At 33.9% G+C, this 22742-nt stretch overlaps 1 protein-coding gene across 5 annotated transcripts in view; it reads left to right on the forward strand.

Moving 5' to 3' along the window:
* The window catches only part of FBXW7 (F-box and WD repeat domain containing 7), a 227545-nt gene that overhangs the window by 201364 nt on the left and 3439 nt on the right, over positions 1–22742 (forward strand). For all 5 annotated transcript variants that reach the window (XM_053901190.1, XM_019441270.2, XM_019441269.2 and 2 more), the window contains 6 exons: positions 7948–8082; positions 13631–13754; positions 16117–16253; positions 17201–17314; positions 18536–18717; positions 20776–21001. In XM_053901190.1, the coding sequence (XP_053757165.1) occupies positions 7948–8082; positions 13631–13754; positions 16117–16253; positions 17201–17314; positions 18536–18717; positions 20776–21001 (918 nt within the window). The remainder of the gene's footprint in view (positions 1–7947; positions 8083–13630; positions 13755–16116; positions 16254–17200; positions 17315–18535; positions 18718–20775; positions 21002–22742) is intronic.

Below are 22742 nucleotides of genomic sequence, written 5' to 3' on the forward strand. Positions count from 1 at the left end.
TCCGCTAATTAGTCACTTGTGGTGATTTAGCCATCACTGTTACCCTAGTAGCCTCCAAGACTCTGATACAGCTTCTCTTCATCAGTGCTATGCTGGTGTATGGCTTGTTGTGTTCATATGCTGATTACTGTATTTTACTGGCATTTAAATTCTTTGAAAGTTTACCAGGAAGATTGGCTACAACTAAACCTCTGTTAGGAATTTTGTAAATCCTGGTAGTGATATTAAATAGATTTATCTCTTCTTCCAGTGAGACAATGCATATATATTAAGCATTTAGCAAAATAGTTGACCTAGATTAAACACTTAATTATTCTTTGTAAATATCAAATAATATAAGTTATGTGAAGTCACGGTATCTCTGATATTATCCATGACATTAATGTAAAATGAATATATTTCCTTACCTCTAGCTGCTTGATTGGTAGTATTTTATGAATGCATATGGGAATAAGAATGAGTAAGGGAAAAAGAAGATACTTTATTTGACTTTATTTGATATTTCAGATTTTTACAATATCCATTATGTAAATCCTTATAAATTAAATTCCTGGGCAAAAGCTAAATAAATGTCCCAGTCTTTTTCTTCTGTAGCTGGAAAACTCACTTGAATCAGTGTTGTTTTTAAATGGATTTTAAAAATTGTTTTCTACCCTTCAGGTGATTTCAGAGAAACTAGGGTAACCTTTTTTTTTTTCAGTTGGTGACTAAGGTTAGAGCAGTGGTTCTTGACAGGGGGCAGGTTTTTCCCTCAGATGAAAGTTTTGGTTGTTGCAACTGATGGGGTGGAGGGCAGGATGCCGCTGGCATCTGGTGAGTAGTGGCCACGTAAAGCACAGCCTCCTATAGCCGAGTGTTATCAGGCCCCAAATGTCACCAGTGCTGGGACTGAGGATGAAAGTTGTGTGTCACTCTCATGATAATGTTATAAGCCACTACAATCACAAAGAATTTTTCTTCTGTCTTCATAGTCCTGTGTTGATTAACCTTACCTTTCCCCAAGGATTAGTACCCCCCTTCCTTTCTCCCAGTTCTTTTACCTTAGGTTCCTGATTTTTTTTTTAATTTTAATTAATTTTTTCCTATGCATGAACTCAATTTTAATTTTTTTTATCATAGCCTTTCGATATGAAATGTATCCCATCAATAAGAGGTAAAAAGAAGAGTCAGACATTCATACAGTCACAAAGAAATACTTCAAAGATTTTTATCATCTCTGATTAAGCCAAGGAGATGGGAATATGGCTGTGTGTTGTCAAGCACACGCACACAGTGTAAGCGGCAGAGCGCTTGAGAATAACGCAGAAGAATTACTTAATATCATTTTTATAAGAAAGCATCGACATGATTGAAAATTTTACACTATTGGTAATAGTTCTCTCATCATTGTGGACAGCGTGCAAAATATTTATTTTATATGAAAAGCTTTATTTCTTATCACAAGGATGTCAAGTGATTTATTTTGTATGTGACATGGGCCTATTTTTTCCGGTGTTTTAGAGTACCAAAATATTCTTTGCTAGACATTTAGACTTTTCCCAATTTTAAGAGAACTCTCTCAAATATTGATTTATAGAAGGGAGGGAGTATTTGCTTTATTTTGCAGTGAGGATGTTTTCGGGAGTTCTTTGTAGAATGTTTACTTGTTCAGCTCATTCATGCTTTTCTTAATGAAATGTCCATGTTACCACATATTGTATGTCACCAAGTCTGAGATGCCTAATATCTAGGTTATTAGATGCATCCCATCTTCAGAAATCTTATTTGTAAAAAAAAAACCCAAAAAGTTTCTTACAATAAATGGGATTCAATAAATTAAAGAATATTAGGCTAGCCTTTGTTCTGTAAAAAAGCCCATTTGATTGCTTTTCGTATGAGAAGTAGATGCAGTGAAGACAACTTGTTCTTAGCTAATAGGAATAACAGGTAGAATTATCCCTCCAGGTATAGTGTTTTTTTCAGATAAATATTCTGCAACAAAGAAATCTTTTAGCAACAAAAAGTCAACTAAACAGGTGTATCAGGACCTTAATCTTTTGAGTACCATATCTGTCTCTTACACACCCAGGTCCTCATTGTTGTGCATTGCCCTTTATTTTCAGGGCTGGTGCCAAAGTAACTAGAGATGAATCACTTGCCTAAAAGCTTATAGGGCTTTCATGGCCAACTTGTAGAGAGATATAATTTCATAGTAAAGTAGGGGAGTCATGAGTTGACCCTGTGTGCTATAGTGGAGGGATAATTAGACTGGCACGATTTCTACAAATGTGCTGTGGGGGTATTTAATGATGACTTTTCCGTTGCATAACAAGCAAAATGGGAGAGCTCATCCCCTTACTGTTCTGCTATTGCTCCTAAGGCAGTGATACAGCATTGTTTTGGTCCAGCTCCATCTATTCCGACAAAGTACTCTGTACTCAATTTATAAATGGAATGAGAACAAATGATATACCATTTTGGATAAAGGGAAATTGAAACAAAATGGCATTGCAAAATTGAAGTGGAAATTCAAAACAAAACAAAAAACCGGAAATTTTGTACTGTGTAAATTTTTAGTAGCCATTGGTTCTACTTTTTTTGGCAGCCAGATTGATGCTTCAGGTTGTTAATTTGGGGGCAGAGGATTGGTCATTTTGTTTGTGCATTTGGGTGTTACATATAGGTTTTTTTACTTGAAAATTTTAGAGCAAGTAAAGGCATCAATAACATTATTATGATCTTATGTTGAAATTTATATTTAGAGGCATCCTGATATAAATGAGAAGCACATATGACTTAGAAGAAAAAGATCTTAGTACAAATTTTGGCTTTGCCCCTTAATAATAGGTAATTTTATTGGTATTACGTAACCACTCTTGCCTATTTTCATCCTCTGTAGGACATACAACACTAAAAAGTTGTCAAACAGGAGACAACATGTAAATGTGCTTAAAGCTTTATGTGGAAATAATAGTGGAGACTCAATGTTCGTTTCTTCTCTTGGTGAAGAAATAGCCTTTGTGAATCTCCGTTTTCTCAGGTCTAAAAAAGGGCTATTAAAAACAGCTTCATACAAATGTTATTAGCATTATTTTAATAAAAAAATTTGCATTGCATTAAAATAATGAATGTACTTTGAAAATACTAATACTCAAATATTTTTTAAATGATAAAGTAGAAAATACTTATGTGTTTTGACATTAAAAGTGGAGTAAAAACACTCTCTTGAAGGATTTAATTAAGTTCCACGGTAACACTTAGAAATTGTACATGTTCTCTGTTTTATTTAGATCTTTTTTATTTGCTAGTCAACAAAATACCAAAACAGGATTATGCCAAAATAAAATGAATTCAGTGTTACTTTGCAATTGTATTTGAGGCAGTATGATTAAGAAACCTTGTGTGAAGAAGAAAGTGTGTGTTTAAGAAAAGTCATGAGAAATCGGTTCTTTACCACATGAAATTCAGGCGTGGTACTACCGAAAGTCATAATGTGTACATATCTGAATGGGGTATAGAGATCATCCAGACTAGTAACCAACACTGTTTGTGAGTCACTTGCATCAATACTGGATGAGTTGTTTATTTAAAACACAAAATGTCCTCAGCCCCACCTTGACTACTGAATCATACTCTTTGATGATGAGTTCTAGGACTCTGATTCTTACACTCCTCAACCAGCATTTAGGAAACACTGGTCTGGACCAAGCCCCTCATTATACAGGTGGGGTCTCTGAGATTAATTAAGGGACTTTCATATGGTTCCATGGTGAGTTTACTGGTGAAACCCCAGCTCCTAATTGCAGTTCAGTGCTTCTTATATTCTTCACTACTACCTTCATTCTTTAATTATCTGAAATAAAATACTACTTTCGTGGGGAATTTTCAAGTTTGCATTTGCAATTTTGCCCACAAATTAAGTTTTGTTTCTTTTGATCCTCGCCAAATTTGGAATGTTTTTCCTATCTCCTTAAATAAGTTCTCACATAACTTTACCATGAAAGACCAAAGGAAGATGCTTTCATCCAGGACAACTATTTTTTAGAACAGAAATAAAATAATTATCAGAATTATCCAGCAATTTTGCAGATGCAGAAATAAGGCCTGCAGAGGTTAAAGTGTAATCTAATTAGTGTCAGTATCACCTCTAAAAGTTGGGTTTCCTGATCTGAAATTGACTGCTGTTTCCACTATTCCTCATTAAAGGAATGAGGGTTGTTGTTATTTTGTTTTAATATAGTCATTAACTGCTAGTTTTTCAAGTTAATACATACTTCCCTTGCTGGTAAACCATGTATACAAAAATTTGGAATCAGTCTTGGAGCCAAACTAAACCAGTAAGTCCTAGTAATACCATCAATATATAAATATATATTACTGGTGCTATAATTATATATATATAATAAATATATATATATAATAAATATAATAAATATAATTACTGGTGCTAGGTTCTACTTTGGATTTGGAATACAATAGTGAACAAAACAGACCAAAAACTCTTTTCCACAGAACTTACATTATAGGAGAGGGATGGAATGGGGGCGGGGGTTGGAACTGGTTTGCAGTTTTAAAAAGGTTGCCTGGAGTTGGTCTCAGAAGGACATAGGGAAGAAGCCATGTGGATATCAAGGGCAAGAATGTTCCAGGAACAGCAAGTGAAAAGGCTCTGAAGCGGAGCACGCTTGGTTTGTCTATGGCTAAAGCGAGTAAACAAGAGGGAAAGGAGTAGGAAATAGAACCTTGTAAGCCAACCCAGACTGGTTTTTACTTTTAATTTTTTTTGAAAAATTTTTTTTGAAAAGTGTTTTGAAAAATGTTTATTTTTGAAAGAGAGAGAAACAGACAGAGCACGAGTGGCGTAGGGACAGAGAGAGAGACAGACACAGAATCTGAAGCAGGCTCCAGGCTCTGAGCTGTCATCACAGATCCCAACCTGGGGCTCAAACTCATGAGCCATGAGGTCACGACCTGAGCCGAAGTTGGACACTTAACTGACTGAGCTACCCAAGTGCCCCTGGTTTTTACTTTGAAGTCGGAAGCCACTAGAGGGTTTTAAGCAGAAGAGTGAGTGATTTTTAGCAGTATCACTGACTGTTTTGTGAAGAATAGAACAAGGAAGGCAAAGGTGGAAAGCTGAGAGACTGGGTAAGAGGTTATAGGAATAATCCACGCGAGAGATAATATAGTAGCTAGGCCAATGTGTTAACAGTCAGATTCTGGATATATTTTGAAGTTTAAGGCCTTAAAATTCATTGATGGATCAGAACCATCTAACAGTGGTGAGAATGGGAGAGTTAGGGATGACTCCAGAGTTTTGGGCTTGAGCAACTAAGAGAATAGAGTTACGGTTTACTGAAATAGGGAGGATTATGGACATGCATATTTGAAGAGAAAGATCATGGATATGTTAAGTTTTTATTGCATATCTAAGAATACATGTTGAATGGGCAATTTTATATACCAATCTGGAAGAAATCCAGGCTGGGGAGAGGAAAGCTTTCTATATGGTTCATACCTTTGTCGAAACCATCTAAGGAAAGTGACTTTAAGTAATTAGACTATTGAATATGTGTGGTAGGTGGAAGCAGTCTCATTTACTACCTAGCTTGCAGCCTGTGTTGCTAATCCTTGTCAGTGGTATACTTTTAAATAAAGGGTCACAAAGTAACATCTGTTGAATGAATGTATAATTTAAACACAGATATGCATTTAATTTTATTTGACTTGTTAAATCAAATATTGTTTAAAACAAAAACATTGTTTAAAATCTTAGAAATATTTTCCTATGCAAGCATAATTTTTGTCATGGACTTTGCTTAAATATATAGAAATTTCTGACATAGCTTTTAGTATTTACTTAAAATCTGAATTAGTTGTTTATTTTTTATTCTGGCTTTTCACATTCTACACCCGATCCCCTAAAGTCCTTGATAAAATACGTTTTCCATCTATTAGCAGTAATATATCATGTATTAATAATGTTTTTCTACCCTTTTCTTTCTTAAGAAAACTGTAATAATTCATTAACTGAAAAAAAGACATTAAACAAGTATATTGCCTTAAAGTAGAAATATTCATAGTAGCTATTCGTGTCATTAATCTATGTAAGGTACATAGAGTAGTAATATGTTGTAAGGTTTTTCACCCTATTACTGTAGAAGATTACATAGGATATCTTTATTTTTATATCAAAATTTAACCATAAAAACTTCCAAAAAGTGTTTCTAAGGCAAACAGTCATATATGCAAGTGTTTAAAAAGTTTTCAATAATTAAATTAAATTTAATTAAGTAATTAAGATTATTGTGCTATCAGGTTACTTAAAGCTGCATTTTAATCAAGTCAGCATAAGTTATCCGTTACCCAAATTGGATATGTCCTCATACTTGTGTCCATGAATGGAGGGGAACAACATATTTATGAAAACCCACCTTCAATTCTATGAGGAATCTATATCAATAAATTAGAGTTTATAGTATTGATAGTAAATGATCAGAGATGAGGGGAGATGATCAGTGTAAGTTTTGTTAAAGAGGTAAATTTTGAACTAGGATTTGAAGCTGTATGAGAAAAACTGAACAAAACAGTCGAACTTCAAAGTAACTGCTTTTCATTGGTCATGAGTATGCAAATACATATATTTGAGTATTTTTTATTTCTGTGCATAAGTCCTCACCCTAATTAAAAAGGGTCCAAGGTGGGTTCTCAAGGAGAATCTTCTAGGTATGCAGGTATATAGAAGTAAAAGAAAAGAATATGATTTATTAGAGTCTATGTTTCCTCATATTTGGTGGTAAAATGGGAAAGTTTCCCAGAGTTTTTATGATTAAGTAAGATAATGTTTGTGATAAGTACTTTGGAAATACTATTGAAATGTTTGATAGTATTAACATAATCTACACCTTATAATAGGAGTTTCATCTACAATGAAATTCATTGTAGATTCTAAAGGGACAAAAAAAATTTAAACTACAGTACTTTAAAAAGTATTCTAAATAAGGCTTCCTGTGTCCTGAGTATATCTCAGTTTTCAATTATTATCCATTTCATATATTACAAAATCCAGGTTCCTAGTTTGAGCAAGAAATGGAATGTCAAATTGGACATAATAATTCACAAAGGTACTTAAATCAGCCTGGTCAAGGATGTTCTTTCACTTAAGCATCACAAAGTTATTTACATGTTTTACATGATTATTTTGAGGGGAAATTCTAACACTCTAAATTATTCACATGGCTTTTTAATGTTTCCTTTTAAGAATCATGGCTTTTCTGTGCAGATGTTCCTCACTGGCAAAAAAAAAATTTTTTTAATAATCCCCTAGTATAAAGTAGTTTCTGTTTTTTAAAGTATAATGATGTGTTTTTGTCTTTCCCATAAGTAGTACTTTGGTTTTGACCCTTTTGTTCACATTCTAGTATCAGTACTAAGTCAGTTACTGTTTTATGTTTTTGCTGCTTTTTATTTCAAATTATTTTCACATAATAAATCAAAGTTCTTTTATTTTGTGGAAGACACTTGTCAGATTTGCAGTATATCCAGCTATTAATTTTTCTCTAAATCATGCTGCCAATCTCCTCTGAGATGGGTTCCTTATTAACACTATCAAATTTTATGGTGCCCACTGGAAAGAATATAAAATACCTTGTTTACTTAGTAGCCCAAGTTGATGTTTCCAGATAAAACTCTGATTTCTTATCTTGATAGTAGATGAACATATAATATTTATAATAATATGGTACAAAAATATTTGTCAAAATCATGACTTTTTCTTAAGCTTTTATAAAATAAAGGTACCTAGTAAATTTGATGAGAATAATTGATTATCACTTCAGTGACTCCTGGAGAAACTTTCACTGTAAGCAGCCACTTTTTATGTTATGTGTAAACGTGGATTTTCCTTTATGAGTTTATAGCTTGAGACATCTATTAAAATAATAAAAATTTCTACTTCCTTTTTGATAGAGCTGGAGTGGACCAGAGAAATTGCTTGCTTTAGATGAACTTATTGATAGTTGTGAACCAACACAAGTAAAACATATGATGCAAGTGATAGAACCCCAGTTTCAACGAGACTTCATTTCCTTGCTCCCTAAAGAGGTAAGGATTATCAATTATATTCTTCTGGGTGCTATTTGATAATATAACTCCATAGCGACCACCTTTAAACATGGTCATGCTAATTATGGTATTCAGTATTCTCGGTTTAACGCTCTTAATTAGTGTTAAAGAGAGATGTAAATGATAAGCTGCCATGACTTAATAGTATCATTTCCAGATTCAAGTATATTTATGGACTAAGTGACTTCTTTCCACCCCTGCAGTAAGTCATAGGAGAGTAAACTATTGAGTTTCATTAATTTGATTATTCCTTTATCATAATTTTTTCCCAGGTTATTTGAAGCCCAACCTTTAGTTGTCTTGGTACATTTATTATATATAGTAGCAGATTTTTTTAGAAATTCTGATTTTATTAAAACAGATTTTTGTTGTTTGTTTCTCCAAAATCCCTCAGAGACTAATAGTTTTATGATTCTGTTGAATGATAGTTCTCTGTTAACTCACATTATGTAATTTTTTTTAAATACGTGGAATTTCACATGTGTATCTTTTTCTACCAATCATCCTTCGTCTTTCTTCCATCTCTCTCACTGTCTCTTTCCCATGCGCGCGCGTGCGCACACACACACACACACACACACACACACACACACACACACTCACAGATTTCCTGCATCGATTACATCCTTATGGCATTTCTTTTGGAATTACTTATGCCTAGTTTTTATATCTTTATGAGAACTGACACTATTTTTTATCATAGATTGATTTTGATCACATGGGCATTCTTGGCTGCATAAATGAGGCATAGCTTAGATGTTGTTCTTTTATTGATGTTATAGGCTTCACAGTTTCATTTCTGTCAGCAAACAAATAATATGACATTAAATAATCAATGTCACGTGGTTTATATTTTCACAAATTATGTATGTGCCACTAATTATATGTCAGCTAAGAAAACAATATATAAGACACTAATATACTACTGCAAATGATCTTAAAACTTCAAATATGAAGAGAAAAAGAGTCAGTTTTTTTGGATAACTATTCCAAATATCCTAAGGGCATTAAACATAGTCTCAATAATTTCACATTGGATATGAATAAAATAGTTTTATCATATTTAATGTATGAAACTAAGCATTACTCTAAGAGAAAGCAAAGTGGAAATAATATCTTTTTCCTGAAATGTTTCTTCTTTGGAATGATTTTTTTTAAATGGCAAAAAAAAAAAAAAAGTAGCATTGTCCCAGAAAAAATTTTTTATTCTTGCTGGCTCATGCTAAACCTGAACCTTTTGAATAGAATTGGCTTATGAAATGACATAAGCTCTCTTTGCTTCCAGAAGGACATTCATAATAGGTAGCACTTTTATAAGTATTTGACTGAAAGTAAAGTTAGTCCCTCTAATATTTTCTTCATGGTTTCCCTAGATATCCTCCTTATTTCAGAAGGTAGTATTTTTGTTAAAATACAGACTTTCTCTTAGTCTAGTTTGTCCTCTTATCTCTAAAAATGGTGAATCTTTTGTTTTGCTTTATTTGTATTTCTATAATAACTTTTGAACACAAAAAATATTTAAGATCCGAAGACTATGAAAATATTTCTAAGAGTCTAAGAAGTAAGCACAAATTATTGATAACCAGTGTAAATGCAATAAAGATTTTTTTGGATTAAGTGTTCTTTTCAAGATTGCCTGAGGAAAAAGTAGGGAGGCTAGAGAAAAGAACAAGAGTGAGCTCTGGCTTAGCAGATCTTCTGCATTTTCCCTCTTTTTCAACTACTAGGAAACATTTCATATTTTGAAAAATGCTTTATTTTATATTTGGAGAAAGTGGTATAGATCTAAGTCTTTAAGGAAACTATTATCTTATTGGAGACTAAGTGCTATTATTATTTAAAACATCACTACTTTCATGTCAGGAAATGGACTTGTAATGATTTTCTTATAATTCCTTTCAACAGATCTCAAAGCTCTTTACCAACACTTACTTTTTTTTTTTTTTAATGTATTTTTTTTTTTTGAGAGAGAGAGAGAGAGAAAGAGACAGAGTGTGAGCCGGGGAGGGGCAGGGAGAGAAGGAGACACAGAATCCGAAGCAGGTTCCAGGCTCCAAGCTGTCAGCAGCACAGAGCCTGATGTGGGACTCGAACTCACAAACCATGAAATCATGACCTGAGCCGAAGTCAGACACTTAACCGATTGAGCCACCCAGGCGCCCCATCAACACTTACTTTTTAATCTCAAAAACCTTGATAAAAATGTCACTAGTCTCACATGGGAGGCTTGTGATATACTGCATTATCCTTATTTTTGTAAAGAAATGCCAAGAAAAGCATAGTGATGCAGTAGATGACCTAGAACAAAACCTAAATTCTTCAATTTTTTTAAAGTTTGTTTACTATTTATTTGGAGAGAGAGAGCAAGCAAGCAGGAAAGGGGCAGAGAGAGGGAAGGAGAGAAAGAGAATCCCAAGCAGACTGTCACGCAGAGCTCCATGTGGGGTTCAAATTCATGAACCGTGAGATCATGAGCCAAAATCAAGAGTTGATGCTTAACCAACTGAGCCACTCAGGTACCCCCCAAACCTGAACTCTTAACATAGGATCAGCCAACAATTTCTTTATTCTTTTTTTAACCCCCTGTTTCACTAGTTCAATCCAGGGAAATACAGCAATTTTCTGGGAAAGTATTAGTTCCCTCTCACGAATAATATGGTGGTCTCTTACTAGGTTAAAGAGAAAAACAAAAAATAGCAACTCTCACTGAAATGACAAGTTTGGTCAAGGAAAAGGTTATCTAAAATAGATGTTCAATTTAAGAGCTTCTGTCTGTTGAGTCCTTAGGAGGAATTACTAATCCAGATTTTACCTTTACGAGAAATGAAAAGAGGGGTGTCTGAATGGCTCAATCAGTTAAGTATCCAACTCTTAATTTTGGCTCAGGTTATGATCTCATGGTTTGTGAGTTCGAGCCCCATGTCGGGCTCTACACTGACAGTGCAGAGCTTGCTTGGGATTCTTTCTCTCTGTGCCCCCCCCCCTCCCTCTCTCTCAAAATAAGCATAAAAAAAAAAGACAAATGAATAGAAAATTGGATTAGCCAGACCATTTTACTTGGCCACAACAAACCTATACTCCCCTGCTATGGTATTATAGAGATGTTGTTCAGGACAATGCCCACTTTCTGCCTCCTGCAAGGAGCCCCACATGACTAAACCTTGCTTCCTTTGAAGAATTGTTATACTTCCCCCATAATACACGTTAAGAATTGTATAACTAATTGTTGTTCCTTTTGTGCTTGGCAGTTTAATTAAAAAACCATGTAAGATATTGTTGCCAGTGCATTTGTGTTCTACTTTTTCCCTGATTTAAACTTAACTTCTTTTATGATTTATATTTTTACTGCTTCTGATTTTCTTTTTCATATTTTTTATTTTCCTCTGTGTATTTTCTACAATACTTAGATGTTTTTAATAGAACTAGATTTAAATAGAATAAGTTGAAATTCATGGTTGAGTTAGGGCCTCTGTTGTTTTAAAGGGAAAATGTACCAGTTACCTGTGGAGTTAGCACTTCAACTTTCGTTAGCACCTAAGTGTTTCTTTACTCTTTAATGCATTTCTCTTTAATGCATGCAGACACTGGACTAGGTGAGCTCATAATCACCAGTAATGAAGGAAATGATAGATGATTTAGGATGTACCTTTGAAATCTAAGGTGCTCTGGATTCGTTTTCTAGCCTTTAAGATCCATTGCCTGTTTCTGTAAATTACCTGATTTCTACTTCAGCTGGATAACTAAAACAAAGAATAGACTTTTTCAGATGACCATTTTAAATATGTTGGGCATTAAATAGCATCTCTTTTTCACAAATATAACTTTGTGCCTTTTAATTTCTATATTAAATATGAATTTCACATAGAAGAAAAATATGGTGTTATCACATTACTGTTATACTGGCACTAAACAACTTGCCCAGGCTTAATTTCAAAATTAAGTGACTTATAGAGTATCCATTAGAAAAGTATAGTGTTGATACCTATATCTATCTATATCTGCGTCTATGTTTGTGTATTTGTATGTGTGTATGTATGTATACACATATATGTAGATTGTTGGATATAGTTATGCCTTTTTGTTTAAAATTACTCAGTTTCTAAATATGATACTGAATGGGCTTCTCTGATAGACCAAAAATAATTATTCCACAAAAAGGTTTTTTCTGTCATTTATCAGTAACAGTATTAAATTGAATACTGACTGGCTGGAGTACTTTCTATATGAAGTGTACTCAATAAATATGTGATTAATGATGAGCTCTCTCTATATAATGTTCTTGGGTAAGCATAATTTATATCATGTAATTACTGTTTAGCACCAGAAAATAATTCAAATTGTGCTTTTACTCCCTGTATGGCCTTTGGCCCTTTAAATGATAGTTTGTTTTAATTCTTGTAATTTAATTTCTGTGAACACTAAACTTTATTGCTTTGTTTAGATCATTTGGGTTCTAATATCATAATTTAAATTTTTATGTGATTAGTGAGGCTAATTGGATAAGCCTACTCACAAGTTACCATCCCTCTTTTTTCTTTCTTCTTCCCTTATTTACTTGAATTGACTATACATGCTTAAAAAAAATGATGGTTTGCAACCCTTGGAAACAAAATTTTAAAATCAGTGATATACCAAAGAGCTGGTACAAATATACAAATATATCTGGCCCATTAAGAAAATCCCCACCAGCAATGTAAAGTAATTAGAACCTAATTGCTTTTATATGTCTGTGGAGCAGTTTAGTAATTGTACCCTCTTGTCATTTACATTGAAGGGTATAAATGTTTGAGAAGTTCATCGTTGTGATAATAGACACTTTGATGTGATAAAGAACTATTAATCTTATCTATCAGAAGTGATCTGAAATCCTACCACACAGAATATCTAGATATCTCATTTCTTTTTTTTAATGTTCATTTGTTTTTTAGAGAGAGAGAAAGTGCAAGCAGGGGAGGGTTGGGGAGGGATGTGGAACAGAGGATCTGAAGTGGGCTCTGTGCTGACAGCTTCAGGGCTGACAGCAGTGAGCCCAATGCAGGGCTCGAACTCACAAACCACAAGATCATGACCTGAGCTGAAGTTGGATATTCAATAGAGTGAGCCACTCAAGCGCCCCTGAAATCTCATTCCTTAATTTATGTCATAACTTCAGTGAATTTACATGGTAGTGGGGAGAGAAAAGTACAAAATCTAAATGACTAATAAAGTATACATACACATACATACGTACATAAATGGTAGAATTCTTGAGTTGAGGCTCACAGAGCAAAAGAGCAGAGGCAGAGAAGCTTAAGTATTCTTTGCAAAGGTGACGTTAGTCAAGTGAAGTTCATAAAAACCAATACAGCGAGTTTTTTAAGCCTGGTATATATTTAAGGTTAACTATTAGAAAGTCAACTTCAAAAATTAGAATGAAGAATTATATTGTGTTTATCTAAAAGTGCTTCATTCTATAGTAAATAATTAACTTATTATTTTTGCATGTGTATTTTTAAATATGGACATACTGTGCTTTTGCTTTTCATAGCTGGCACTTTATGTGCTTTCATTCCTGGAACCCAAAGACCTGCTACAAGCGGCTCAGACTTGTCGCTACTGGAGAATTTTGGCTGAAGACAACCTTCTCTGGAGAGAGAAATGCAAAGAAGAGGGTAAGGTTCAAAATCACAAAGAGAAAATCTTTAGACTTTGAAAAAGCAAAGTGATTCTGAAAACAAATAGCAAAAAGTAAAAATTAGAAGTTTTATATGTGCACATAGAATTGAAAAAAGAGAATTTTGGCCGCTTATCAAAGAATGAAAAATTAGTCTTCATTTACATTCACCTACTTATATAAAATCCACAGGTTACCCCACACATTCAAATGAGCTAGATCTCGCAGCTAACCCCTTTAATGAGCAATAGTAACGAATAGCAAATGTATCCGATTTGCTTCCCAGTCTGAAAAGATCGGATGAGGATGATTTAAAGGAAACCTAAAAAAAAACAAACCAAAGCAAAACACAGACCCATGTATACAGAGAGCAGATTGTTAATTGCCAGAGGAGAGGGGAATTGGGGAGGCGGGTAAAATAGGTAAAGGGGATTAAGAACTATAAGCTTCTAGTTGTAAAATAAGTAAGTCATGGGGATGTAATGTAAGCATGGGCAATAGAGTCAATAATATTGTAGTAACTTTGTAAGTTCACAGAGGGTAGCTAGATTTATTGTCATGACAATTTTGCAGCGTATGTAAATATCAAATCACTGTTCTGTACACCCGATACTAATATTGTATGTCAGCTACACCTCAGTTTAAAGGAAGGACAAACCAAAGACCTAAATAGGAATTTTTGTTTAAAATAAGATAGCGATTAATTTCTACCAGCAGTTTCCTGGATGAGAAAGGTGTCCGTCTCTCTAATACTCACAATTAAAGATCAAGTTATAATTGCAACTGTCCTTGGGAGAGAAACTCACTGGAATTCACACTAATAAATGACTACTCAGTCATATAATGAAGGAAGGAAGAAAGGAAATCCCAAATTATATTAACAGTATTCAAATATTCCATATTCTATTCTTTTCTTTCACAAATATTTATTGAACACCTCCTATGAGCTAGAGATTCTTAAATGTTGGGGATATAGTACTGAACTCCCATTTTCTTCCCATCATGGAGCTTATGTTCTTGAAAATTGTAAAAAATAAACAAACAAACAGAACAAAGAAAAAGAAAAAATCTCCTTTCTTAGTAGAGGAGAAGGTATTATCTATATTAAATAACAAAAGGACATTTTTTTTCCAGCAGGCATCTAAAAAAATTATATTTTTGAAAAAAAATGTAAAAATATGATTTGCCTCTGATAAGCAAAAATTTTTGGAAAGAAAGGTAGAGCATGAGACAGATACTCTACAGGTTACCCTCCCCTTCATGGAGATCACAGTTGACGAGGGGCACTGATGGTTAATAAAGCTGGAAGGTGAAGATCCAGGATACTTGGTTTCTGTCCTGCTTTTGCCCTGTCTGTAGCTTTGACTAGTGAAACCTTCTCTTCTCAAGCGTCTATATACATAAAGTGGGATTAATCATCCCGCCTTACCTTCTCTCATAGAATCATTATTTTAATGACTTTTTAAAAAACTGTGCTAACATATACCTGAGATAGAACTTATCATTCTAACCATTTTTAAAATTACAGTTCAGTGGCATGAAATACATTCATGTTTTGTACAATTCATCTTTAGAACTTTTTCATCTTTCCCAGCTGAGAGTTGATATCCATTTAACAGGAACTCGTTCCTCCTCCCTGCAGCCCCTAGCATCCATCATTCTGTTTTCTGTCTATGAGTTTGACTACTACTCTATGTGCCTCATATAAGTGGAATCATATGGTATTTGCTTTTTTGTGACTGACTTGTTTCATTTTGCATACTGTCTTCAAGGCTTATCTGTGTGGTAGCATGTGTCAGAATTCTCTTCTTTATCGAGGCTGAATAAATATTCCACTGTATATATCCCACATTTTGTTTCTTTATTCATCCATCGATGGACACTTGGGATGCTTCCACCTTTCAGCTATTTTGAATAATGCAGCTATGAACGTGGGTGTACAAGTATCTGTTCAAGTTTCTGCTTTCAATTCTCTTGGGTGTATATCCAGAATTGGAATTGCTGGATTATATGGTAATTCTGTGTTTAATTTTTTTGATGAACCAGCATACTCTTTTCCATAGCAGCTAATATACCATTTTATATTTTCACAAACATTGCATAAGGGCTCACATTTCTGTACATCCTGACATCCAACGTTTCATAGAATTATTTAGAGAAAGAAATGAAAAAGTCAATATGAAAACATGCCACAGAGAATGCAAACTTTACATTATCGTTTTATAATACAGTATTAGAAATTGGACAGTGTCCTGTATTTCAGTGGTTTTGAGCATAAGGGAAAATGAGATACATTATAAAATGGGTAATTTTTATTATTGGTGATGGCAGTTATACTCTTTATCTCTTTAAAACTTTAGGTATTGATGAACCATTGCACATCAAGAGAAGAAAAGTAATAAAACCAGGTTTCATACATAGTCCATGGAAAAGTGCATATATCAGACAGCACAGAATTGATACTAACTGGAGGCGAGGAGAACTCAAATCTCCTAAGGTAACTGAACTCTTGCACAGTAGAACAGAAAGCACTGATCAGTGTTGGTACCTGATACACTCTTCTTGGCCAGCAGTATAACCTGACACCTATCTCCTGTGGAAAGAAAATAATATATTTTAAAATAACTGAAAATGTAACTGACAGTATTGCTCTGTTGCTAATTTCTCCAGTCTGACAACTAATTGTACTTGAATAAAAGATGAGTTGAATTGCATGTCATTCTATCTTATGTAAGTGACAATTTCTGAGTATCCTGTTGAATTTTGTGTCATATGCTTGAGATTTTGCTTGTTCTCTGACCACGTAATTAGAACGTGATTTTTTGAGCAGTGCCCATGTTTTGTGTTTTTGGTGGCTTTTCTGAGTTTTATTTCTCTAAATTTAAGTGTAATACTGATTTTCTGTCTTATCCTAAGTATGTAAAGAGTGACAAAAATGCTTATATTATACAACTGGAAAAAAGCAATTAGAGATACCGTTACATTAATATGTATACATTATAACAGGCTTTTTTTTAAGTTGAAAAAAAGTTGATAATTATCATTACTTTTGTCTTTCTCGTTTGTAGGTACTTTTGTTTTTGTGTGTGAAAATTGCAAACCATAGATGCATAGTTTTTGGTTTGAATAGATAAATAGATGATTATAAAATACATTTGTGTTTGAACCATCTTTATGAGTTTTTGACTCATAAAAGTCTTGACTCAATTTTAATAGTTGATATCTCAAGTATAAAAATCATAGAATATGGAAAACAAAGAAAATGTTTAGTACTTGATTCATCATTCAGGAAGGATGGATGCTACTTCATATTTTATATAAATTGTATTTTAAGAAATAGACTATAGATTGCGGCTCCTATTTGTGTCTTTATTTTTCTTTTCACGGGTATTTTTAAAAATTTAGTTTAATAATATATTTCTAATCTGCTCATCTATCTTGTAGGTTCTGAAAGGACATGATGATCATGTGATCACATGCTTGCAGTTCTGTGGTAACCGAATAGTTAGTGGTTCTGATGACAACACTTTAAAAGTTTGGTCAGCGGTCACAGGCAAAGTAAGCTTACTTCTTTCCACACTTCACATTTTATGTATGCCTTTGCAGGGACCAACCAGGAAAAATAAGGGTTCATTTTTGACTGCAGCTTATTTTGATAACAAATATCAGAGCTTCTAATTTATTTAGTTTTTCCGGTGGCACAAAGATCATGTTTCTCAGGATACGATGTCATTAGTTTCTTCTTGTAAATAGTTAGTCTATCTTTGTGACTTAGCTATTGTATAATTCTCACAGGTGTGCTTTATCTTTTTTTGGTTAATTTTTCCCACTTTTATTAGCCATCTCGCTTATATTGTCTTTTTTAAACTTTTTTAAAACTATGATTGAGGGATATGTGTTTTTTCTGCTTTGTTGGTAACTTACCTATAGTTTAGAAGTTGAATAAATCATGTTAATGTAGACTTATCTCAAGCCCTATGAGATGAAAGTTAGGCAAATACAATATATAAGTGAAGGAGTTTGAAGAAAAGAAGTAGTCCAAGCAATTAATTTCACTGTACGCAGTATTATATTTTAATTGTTCTATAGTGAATACTTATTTTTATCTGTCCAATGGAGAATGTTTTCATGACTTAAGTAACTGACCAGCTGAAAAAAAGTAGAGGAAAATGTGAAAAAAACAAAAACCTTGTCTTTTAAAATGTCTTACAACACGTTGATTCTTGGGCAAGAATCTTCTAAAATATTCCAAGTCAGATGTTAAAAATTTTTTTAAAGCAACTTCATATTTCCACAGTGTAATATTAGCTTTGGACTTATTTCAGAGTTTTAATATCTGTCTTTACTTGTCCAGAAGTACTTTGCCTGGCTCCTAACTACTGCCTTGGGGCAGATTCAGATGAAATGTGGTATGTAAGCCACACCTAACACAGTTGGCATTCTTTCATTGAATCCATTCATATGGAAGAAAGAAGTTGCAATTTTAGCATTATTTCATCAAAAAGACCAGGCTGGAGCTGTCTTACTTTAATGAGAAGTGTTTTACTTTCTACATACTTGTTCCTCAGTTGTACGTGTGTGTTTAATATATAATGCTACTGAATAAAAAAAACAATAAATAGTGATGGGATCATGTTATATTGATGTGAGGAATTATTTTCTGATGTGCCAGTCAAATTTTGTAAATAACTTTACCCCAAAATTTAATGAGCTACTGAAATGTTATAATACATCGTTTTCTTTTCTACCCAAAAGTAATCATCTTAAGTGTTTTTCCAGTGTCTGAGAACATTAGTGGGACACACAGGTGGAGTATGGTCATCACAGATGAGAGACAATATCATCATTAGTGGATCTACAGATCGGACTCTAAAAGTGTGGAATGCAGAGACCGGAGAATGTATACACACCTTGTATGGGCATACTTCCACTGTCCGTTGTATGCATCTCCATGAAAAAAGGTAAGGGGAAATCCTGTAGTGACTGGGAATTGTTTCTCTGTTACTTGTGAATCTGAGGCCTTTTGTGTAGAGTTCAGTTGTATAAAACTGTGTTTATTAGAGAGATAGTGATAATGTAATGTTAAATTAGACTTTATTAGACTTCAGATGTTTCTGTACTAGCAAAGCAGTAGTGTGTTGGCTTAAAATTGGGGGATTGTCTAAATTTCCATCTTCATTTAGTAGTGTTGTTGGCTTCCTCCTTGAAACTCTATTTTCTAATCTTGTGTAGCATTTTATTGTTGTACAGCTTTGATGACTCATCATCTTCAAAAATTTCTCTCTCTCTCTCTCTCTCTCTCTCTCTCTTTTTTTTTTGGTGTTTATATCCCTGCTAGTGGGATAAATTCAGTTATTCAGGCTTCAAGCTTCTGAGTCTTTTTAAATACCCACCCACCCTACCTCCACTCCATCCTATCCCCTTATATCTAGGCAAAAGCTGAGGCCCATGGGTTTTAGTTTATTCTCATTACCAGTCACCTGAACTATTGACATAGCTTTCACACTTGGTTTTCTCACCTTTTACATGGCTGACAGAGAATTCTTTTCTAATTATGATAGTGTCATTGCCCTTTGAGAGCCTTCTGTTGTCTATCGAATCAAGGAAGAAATCCTCAATCCAGTTTTCAAAATAGTTTCAGCCAAACCAAACTGCTTGCCTTTTTTTCTTCTCACTGCCTTCTCTCTTGCTTTGATCTCCTCCTACAAAGCCCTCCTATTAAAATCCTTTCCATCTCCTATTGGCATGTCTTCACAGTATCCCTGTTAAACAAATGTGATTTCGACTTTACTTTGTAAAAAAAGGTCTGATGGTTCTTACCATGAATCTCCTGCAGTCCTTACCTTTAATTCTGTCCACAGCATCTTCTTTATGAGAACCATTACATTAAGCAGATTTCACACTAGATTTGTAATATGTGAAGAAAAGTATCTTCTCATATGTAGTTTGAATCTACTTTGAACAGTGTGCTCTACTATTAAAATTTGGGGGGTTTGGTATTGAGAGACCTTGTATTTCAGTTTCCATTATGTTCTGACTTAAATCACTCAATGCTCTCATTTTCTGCTCTTCCAAATGTGGAATCTATGGCCTTTCTTTATCTCTTTGGAATGACATGAAGATACCTGAGTTTTCAGCTCTCCTTTGTAATCCAAAGGCGATTGTAATATTAGTATCACTCTGGTCTTCAGAAGAGCATAGTTTTAATAATGTCAGGCCAAATTTTTAAGGGATTATTGTTGCCTCCCTATGTGTATCTTCTAAAATCTGTATATCTTAATGCCTCCATGCTTATTGACTGTAAATATAAGCATATGCAGCCTTCATTTGAGGATTTTCTAAAACTAGTAAATTTTACCAGAATTATATGGTGTAAGGCACATATCTTTAGCTGTTTAAATTTCAAATTCAGATTTGTTTTGTTAAATAACATTTATTAATTTTTTCCCTAATCACAAAAAGAATATATATTCATAATTAAAATTTTGGGAAATGGCATAAAGAATAAAGAAGAAATATAAAATTCAAAATACTACACCAGAGTTCTCCCACTAACATTTTATACATGTTGCCCACATTAGCATTTTATTTCTAAAATCAAGATCTTATTGTATATATTTATCACTTGGCAGTGGTGGCGGCTACTGCTGATGCTTCTTCTCTTCCTCCTCCTCCTCCTCCTCCTCCTCCTCCTCCTCCTCCTCCTCCTTCTCCTTCTCTTTCTCCTTCTTCAAATACAATACAATAGTTTTCAAATTGTTCCACAGAGCCCGAGGTGCTCCACAGCCCTTATAAATGGAGGAACCAAAAGCAGGCAGAACTCTAGGCTTCCCAACCAGAGTAACTTGACTTGTGAATGTTTATATATCACAGTTTTATATAGGATTTCTTTGAAAACAGGTGTTCCTGCTTAGGAAAAGAAAAAATATAATAACCACTGACTTTGTATATCATGTTTACTCATGCTGTTAAAAATTCTAATGCTTTTTTTCTGTTTTTTTTTTTTTTCCCCCTTACAGAGTTGTTAGCGGTTCTCGAGATGCCACTCTTAGGGTTTGGGATATTGAGACAGGCCAGTGTTTACATGTTTTGATGGGTCATGTAGCAGCAGTCCGCTGTGTTCAATATGATGGCAGGAGGGTTGTTAGTGGAGCATATGATTTTATGGTGAAGGTGTGGGATCCAGAGACTGAGACCTGTCTACACACGTTGCAGGGGCATACTAATAGAGTCTATTCATTACAGGTAAGAGATCCTATCTCTTTTATCCCTTACATGCTTTACTGATGAATCATAAGATTGTTTTACTCAGACCATTGCTGTCAAATAGCTGATTCAATACAATCCAAAAAATACAGATCAAATCATTCTGTTATATCATATAGTTTAAAATTGGCTTGAAGAGGGGCACCTGGGTGGCTCGGTCGGTTAAGCGTCCGACTTCGGCTCAGGTCATGATCTCACGGTCTGTGAGTTCGAGCCCCGCGTCGGGCTCTGTGCTGACGGCTCAGAGCCTGGAGCCTGTTTCAGATTCTGTGTCTCCCTCTCTCTGACCCTCCCCCATTCATGCTCTGTCTCTCTGTGTCTCAAAAATAAATAAACGTTAAAAAAAATTTTTTTAAATAAACAAATAAATAAATAAAATAAAATAAAATAAAATAAAATAAAATAAAATTGGCATGAAGAAAGTATAAATTTTGAACTCAAATGATTTGTTTAAATTTTTCTGTGATCATTTTTCCTATAAAATACAAATATTTGTCTTGGAACTTGAGACTTTGGAGCCGTAAGTATTACTATATTAATTATTGGGTAGGTAGTCTCATAGGAAAATAACCTGGATTTTAATAAACTCCTTAGCAGAGGATTAATTTGGCCAAAAGCTGCCCCTTTGCCTTGATAGCTGAAAGTTGATGGACCATGTAATTGTGATTCTATCCCCATTCACAGTGGAAGTGGAGCCTTTCTACATAAAGCTGCTCTACCAGATGCCCTACCAGCACAGGGCTAGTGATTTGTAGTCACAAAGAACTGGATTTGACTAAACTGAAGTTTTTTGTTTACATTTGAACCTGATATTCTTGAGTAGGTTGCCATATTTTGAAATAAATAGGTTAATAGAAAGTTTAGCAAATGGGTCTTGTTTTATTTTCTGAAAGACAGCACTTTCATTGTAAAAACTTGTCCATTACTGATATAGTTTATTTACCAGTTACTGCCTATTAGTGATCAGCAGATTAGTACACAGTCCCAATGCTGACAGTTCTCTATTCTTGGGATATTTGTTTCTTAATTCATGGAATACCGTCTATGTCACAAAATATTGGCATATAATAAAGATGTGTTAACTTAGAAAAGATTATGAATTTGGTGGAGAGAGAATTGGCTAAAGTTTTTTTTATGTTTTGTGATATGCTCAGAACCTTAATGAATATAATATTCTCATTTAAGTAGACCATTAGATTGAGAGAAGAGGTAGCAATATTATTATAGATATTCTAGGAATTGATATTTATTGCCTTTTGGTATACCTGGGAAGCTGGCGAAGAGGTACCTATATCGCTTGCTTTTGCTATCAAAATGCCACCTCTTATAATTTCAGATATAATTATCTGTTGGCATATTTCCTAATTAGCATTTGGTTCTTATAAATGAAGTTTTTATTTTACAGTTTTTAATGGAACTTACTTTTAAACATCATGAGAGTTATCTCTAGTCTTTTCATGCCTTAGGTGTGTTGATAAACACAGTCTTTAATCACAAGCTTTGTCCATAGTTTCAACTTTCTGTTGTGAAGTAAGACTCCAATAGTAATCCTTATTGAATTATCCTGGATATTTAGCTACTAAGTGTGGCCAGATGATTTGAAAGTAATGCGTTCGTGTTTTATTTTGTTTCTGCATCTAGTTTGAAGCCACTGGCCATAAAAATAGATAGATAGATAGATAGATAGATAGATAGATAGATAGATAGATAACAATTCTGA

Source organism: Panthera pardus, unplaced genomic scaffold (genome assembly GCF_024362965.1).
Source record: "Panthera pardus isolate Hobbes unplaced genomic scaffold, ASM2436296v1 HiC_scaffold_13, whole genome shotgun sequence".
NCBI lineage: Eukaryota > Metazoa > Chordata > Mammalia > Carnivora > Felidae > Panthera > Panthera pardus.